Raw genomic sequence first — 5,625 nt, forward strand, 5'->3', positions numbered from 1 at the left:
ATCTGCTGGTCATTGTTTTCCATGCCCATTCCCATCTTAGCCACCTAGTCACTTCCTGCCTAACGTTGAAGGCCAGCTCTGCTTTAACCTCTCCTGGGAAGCCTGCATTGGTGGTCTCAGGAAGAGTCCATGGCTTCTTCCCTCTCCTATATGACTTCTCAAGCTTTTGTTACTGTTTGTCAGCTTGTGTGCTTACACTGGAAGTTTCCTGTATCTGACACATGGTTGTGTCCCCAGCAGGGACAGCACAGGTACTTGGAGCAGCCATGTAGGATTTGTTGGTTGGTTGGTTGAATGAATGAATGAATGAATGAAGAATGGATCCATCCTTGACCCCTCACTTCTTGGCCAGCGTCAGAGCTGTTATTTTCCAGGGCAAGCCCATTTTATAGGAAAAGAGGAAGCAGAAAGGACTGCTCTGGAATGGAGAAAGCAAATCAATAAAAATGTAAATCTGGTTGAGAAAAGCTGTCCCAGGTTGGCTGTGGGGAAAGATAAGACTGGAACGGTGAGCCCTGGTTGACAGTAAAAGAAATTAGGGGGCAAGCAGAGCTGCAGCCAGGCCAGGGCAAAGGGAGCGTCTCCCTTCAGTGGTACCTCCCCACTCTGTCTTTGCCACTTTCCCTGCCCCCATGCTCTTAATACTCCATCAATTCTCTCAGGGATCCTGGACGGAGAAGGAAACTTAGACATGTTGATCAGCAAATGCACTCATTATTTGGTCTTCACAACTTTTCGGAAACAGGAGATAGGAATGATCAACCTCACTTTCCAGGTGAAGAAATGGAGGCATAGAGAAGTTAAATCACTTGTTCAGGGTCACACCATGAGTAAGTGGCAGAATCAAGATTTGAGTTTAAATCTGAACCTAAAACGCTATTCTTTTCCCTCCATTGCACTGAGGTCTTGATCCAGGCTTCAAAGGGTCCCCAGCCTCTGAAGTCAGATGCACAATTGTGTTTTTGTGCATTTTTTTATGGAGAGTTTATATCTTGTATTGTCCAAGGTGATGGTCACTCATTCCCTTGCCTATACCATGTTCCCTCCCTGGAGGAGGCCTTTGAGCTGAGTATAGAAGAATGGGATACAGTGGAGTGGGATGAAGAAAGCCAGCTGGGTAGAGAACACATGTAGGGGCAGATTCGGAAGAATGAATTCAATAGGTCTAAAGAATGCTGGGGTGCTGGGGGTTCTTACTCCTCATTTATTTGTGCTGCAATCATGGCTCCTGGCTCCCAACTTCCAAGGAGCATCTGACCGCCCTGCAACTTCCCAGCATGGGTCCACAGGCCAAAAGAACTCCAGGACAGGCATCAGGATATCCGCTCTGCTTCAGTCCTGTCCTCTGTTGGACTTTATCACCTGTAGAATCTTGCAAGATTTCACACCTTCTCCTGAGCACACAGGTCAATTGCTGGTGGTTCCTCGTGGACCAGCGGCTAATAATAGGGAAGAGGGCTGCACCCTGGGCCCCTCCATCTCTGGGAACCCCTTCAGCCCTTACCTGCTCCACTCCTGGCTCTCAGCCCACGTCTCTCTTGTGATGACTCCTGAAGTCTCCTGGCCCTGACCAGCCTGAGAGGTTTTAAGCACAAGGACCTCATCTTCTTCAAATCTCTGCTGAATGTAGATTCGGCATCAAGACCCAGCTTGATGGGGCCTCTGCATGTGTTCACATTGTCATGTTCTTGGGAAATTTGCAAAGGTAAGATACTTTAACCACAATCGGTTAAGATTGCTAAGTCTTTTCACACTAACTGCCCTTGTGTTTCAACTTCCCTTCATATGAGGTGGTTGGAGAGGCCATGGGCATTTCTGGGGTCTGGCTAAGGGGGAGTTGAGTTGGGGATCAATTTAATTTGGGTCTATTGAGATATATTTATGTGGTTCTCAGTCATCACTGCATTCAGATAAATCATTGCCAGCCACCGCTCTGTACAGAATGGCTTCTAGGAATCTTCCTACACACTGTCCAGCTCACTCAGAGTTGTGACATCAAGATGTCATATCCAGAGGGCATCTCATGACAGGAATGCATTCCATGCCGCCTGGCCCTGGAAGCATATGGGCAATGGAGGAGAAACAGGTTGGAAATGTACAGAAACAGAAGCTAATCTGTGGGAAATCCTTCCACTTGTCGGGGGGGAAATGTATTTTAGAGGTGTGCACGGCAGTTAGTAAAAATTACTGTGCTGTTTTTCTGAATTGTGTGACATAGTTGTTTTGACTTCTTTTCTAAGTAAATACTCATTTCCTTACCTCATTTTTGTGTTCTTTTTCTTAGAGGGCTCCCCAAATTGTATAAGCTTCAGTTCCCACAAAGTCTGGATCTAACCCCAGTGCCACCGTTTATCTTCTGGGTGATCTTGGGCAAGTTACGTAACCTTTCTGAACCACTCCCTCTTGGGTAAACGTAAATGATGATTTGGACAGGTGAGGACTCCGAAAGCCTCACGCCCTCATTCCATTTCTGAAACCATTACTAGAGGAAGTGACCCAGCCGGATGAAAATTAGACCAGAATATACAGACAGGGGAAGATGTAATACACAAGAAATAATGGTGAGCAGTGAACCCAGTCAAACTTAAATCTAAGTAATTGGAAATAACGCAGTTGTTGCAAATTCTAACGCAGTTTGTAAGAAAGGATTTTTGTAATAAGAGAGACAGTATGCAAAAAAAAAATTTTTAATAACAAGCTGCATCTATAATTCCAGATTATTTCTGCAAAACCTGGGAAATGGGGGAAGGAGAAGGAATATAAACACATGAACAGCCTCTTCCTGTTGGGAACTTGGAAATTCCTGACACTGATAAACACAGGCTCAGATATTTGTTAAACACTTAACGGGATCAACAAATAGTAGGATAAAATGGGAATCAGAACTTCTGTACTTCCCTCTTCTTTCACACGAGATAGCCTCAAAGCCCGATGCTGGGAGCTGCTCAGAGGGCCACAGCCAGGTGTCCCCTGTCCCTTCAGCTCTCCCCGGCCCCGCCCCACATGGCTGGATGCAGCGTGTGGGAAGCTGCTGCTGCTGGCTCCCTGTCGCCTGCCTCTGGAGCAGCAGGTCCCAGCCGGGTCAGACAGGTGAAGGCAACAGAACGGGCTGGGAGCAGATCAGGAAACTCTCCTCCCAGGGAGATAAGCAGGCCTGGCCATAGCATCAGTCAAGGCCTGACGTACACAGGCCCGGTTTGTTTAGACCCGAGCATTCCACAGACCGACTCGTTACACAGAGCTGGGCATTACTGCTCCCAGGCATTACAGGCCTGGGCAGTACAAAGAGCAGGTCCTTATACCAACCCTGCATCACAGAGAACCAGTTTCCCCCCCAAACTTAGGTGCCATAGGAACGGACATTATGTACAGAGCCCCAGGTGACACAGATTCAAGCGCCTAGGAGGAAATGGTGAAATTAGGATTCTAGTTACAAAAGCCACGGTGACTTTGGTGGGGGCCCTGGTCAAATGTGTCAAATCTTGGCAATGCATAGGGTACCAGTGAGTGTGTGGTGGGTGTGTTTGGTCTTTGAAGTTGGAAAACACCCAAGTGAGGGGCCCAGGTCTCCCTCTCCACCGGAGCCCCTCACCCAGACCGTGGCTCCCTGAGGGCAAGGTCTGAGACTTCCTGAGTCCAGAGAGGAGCCTCCCCAAGCAGTTCAGACCCCTTAGGGCCCTGACTCAAGATTTCCTAAAGGCCCTGCCCAGTCTGGATGCTCACCTCCTGCCCCAGTGGATCTCTCCTCAGAGCTCAGGGCTCTGCCTCCAGGGGGCACCAAATGGACACTTCTTGACAGAGGCGATCCTGGCCCCACCCCAGGCTGAGGAGGAGACCTGAGTCCATCCTGACAGCACAGGTGGCCACAGGGATCCTGGCAACCAATCTCAGGCCAAGAGCCTGGAGGAGGCCCTTGCCGTGGCTGCCACTCTTGGCCAGGGGAGGGCCTCCTGGGACAGCTCACACTCTGGATTCTTCAGGCTTCTTCTCTGGTCCTGACATTAACGGCTGCTGCTGTACGCCAGGGCATGTCACCACCTTGGTCCCCTCCTCTTTGCCTTGCTGCCTTAGGATAGCCATGATCAAGGCGAAGCAGGCCAGGGAGCCCGTCTTGAAGAAGAACTGGAGGCCAATGAACCTGGGAAAGAGCAAGAGACCCCTGGACTCAGGACCTCCCCGTCCAGGGCTTTGGTGTCCTTGGGCTGGGGGCAGAATGGGGACAGCAATCACCACCCATTGTGCAGTTGGAGACATTGAAGCCCTGGGGGGAGGAGAGGCCTCCAGCCCCAGTGGACTCGGTGTCACCATCGTCTGGGAGAGAGGGATACACTATGCAGGAGGAGCCCTGGGTGGGGAGCAGACGCCTAGGCACCCTCCCTGCCCTGTCCCTGCCTGCCTCGTGGCCTTGGCCAGTGTGCCTCTGCCTGCGTCTAAGGGCTCAGAGGCCCTGCCTGACAACTGCAGCTCTGGATTGCCCCCAACCCCCACCGCCCACCAAAAGAAAAAGAGGGTTCCTTCTCCCCAGTTCGTCTAACTGAGCGATTTCCAACTGGTGTGCTGTAAGAATTTTTAAAACATGCAATACCTGACTATTTAGTCAGGGGCACTTCTTTTCCCTTAGATTGCCAAATGAAAAAATGACAACAGCCAACACAACGGGAGAGGAATAGAGAGCTAGAAACATCAATGAGAGAGAAACATCGATCAGCTGCCTCCTGCACACCTCCCACTGGAGATGTGCCCGCAACCAAGGTACATGCCCTGGACCTGAATTGAACCTGGGACCCTTCAGTCCACAGGCCAATGCTCTATCCACTGAGCCAAACTGGTTAGGGCTCTCATTGACTTTTTCTCCCCTAGGAAGTCCCTGCACAGTCCCAGCCCACAGGAACCATGCCCTCCTCAGAGCTGGAAGTGACCAGCTCCATGCTCCCAACGCTGCTAGCTAGTCCCCTCCTCCTCCTTCCATCTCCCAACACATCTCAGGGCCAGCAGCCTCTCTGCCTTCAGGTTCCTCTGGGCTTCCCATTGTACAGGTAGGAAGATTGAGCCCCCAAAAAGGCAGGTCTCACAATAAGAAAGAAAGAGCTGGGCCCAGATTGCGGGCCTCCAGTGTTATATGAGAAGGCCTTCTTCCTACCCCACCTCAATTTCCTGTCTCTCTCACAACTGGGCTGCTCCCTGGTTCCCCCACACTCAGCCATGACGATGCATGTTCTTGCACGGACTGCCATCAGATGGCCTGGTTCAAGGCCCAGCTTCGCCAGTTGTCAGCTTTGTCTTTGGGCCACTTTAACACTCACTTTTCCATAAAGGGGGAGACAGTATCTAGATGACAGGACTGGATATAGCAACTGTCACCAGAGAACTTCTCCTCCCAGCTGGTGTCCCGCCTGGCACCCCACCCCCTCCAGTACTTTCAGCACCTTCCCACAATCCCCTGGCAGCCCGCACCCCAGGTCTCACCGAGTTCGGAGCAGGTCATGGTCATAGTAGCGGCAGACGGCCCGACGCCCACAGCTCCAGTCCCAGTGCACACAGGTGGTGTCGATGGCACTGCCGTGGATCACAGGACTGGGCATCCAGGCTGCAGGAGGAGGTGCTCAGGGGACAACGGACCTGGCA

The 5,625-nt window shown here is 51.2% G+C and overlaps 1 protein-coding gene and 1 long non-coding RNA gene across 2 annotated transcripts in view; one reads left to right on the plus strand and one right to left on the minus strand.

Annotated features, from left to right (window-relative positions):
• Positions 1–36: 36 nt before the first annotated feature.
• Positions 37–2,263, plus strand: LOC107181525. The gene is made up of 2 exons (XR_001512188.1): positions 37–1,705; positions 1,895–2,263. It is a non-coding gene; the product is annotated as an uncharacterized LOC107181525 (long non-coding RNA).
• A 401-nt stretch (positions 2,264–2,664) lies between these two features.
• SLCO2B1 (solute carrier organic anion transporter family member 2B1) overlaps positions 2,665–5,625 on the minus strand; it is a 58,679-nt gene continuing 55,718 nt past the window's right edge. Inside the window, exons 13-14 of the mRNA XM_006777918.2 lie at positions 5,467–5,587; positions 2,665–4,138 (exon numbers count right to left, since the gene is read on the minus strand). Of these exons, the coding sequence (XP_006777981.1) occupies positions 3,961–4,138; positions 5,467–5,587 (299 nt within the window). The 3' untranslated portion in view covers positions 2,665–3,960. The remainder of the gene's footprint in view (positions 4,139–5,466; positions 5,588–5,625) is intronic.

This window comes from Myotis davidii, unplaced genomic scaffold (assembly GCF_000327345.1).
Source record: "Myotis davidii unplaced genomic scaffold, ASM32734v1 scaffold169, whole genome shotgun sequence".
In the NCBI taxonomy this organism is placed as follows: domain Eukaryota; kingdom Metazoa; phylum Chordata; class Mammalia; order Chiroptera; family Vespertilionidae; genus Myotis; species Myotis davidii.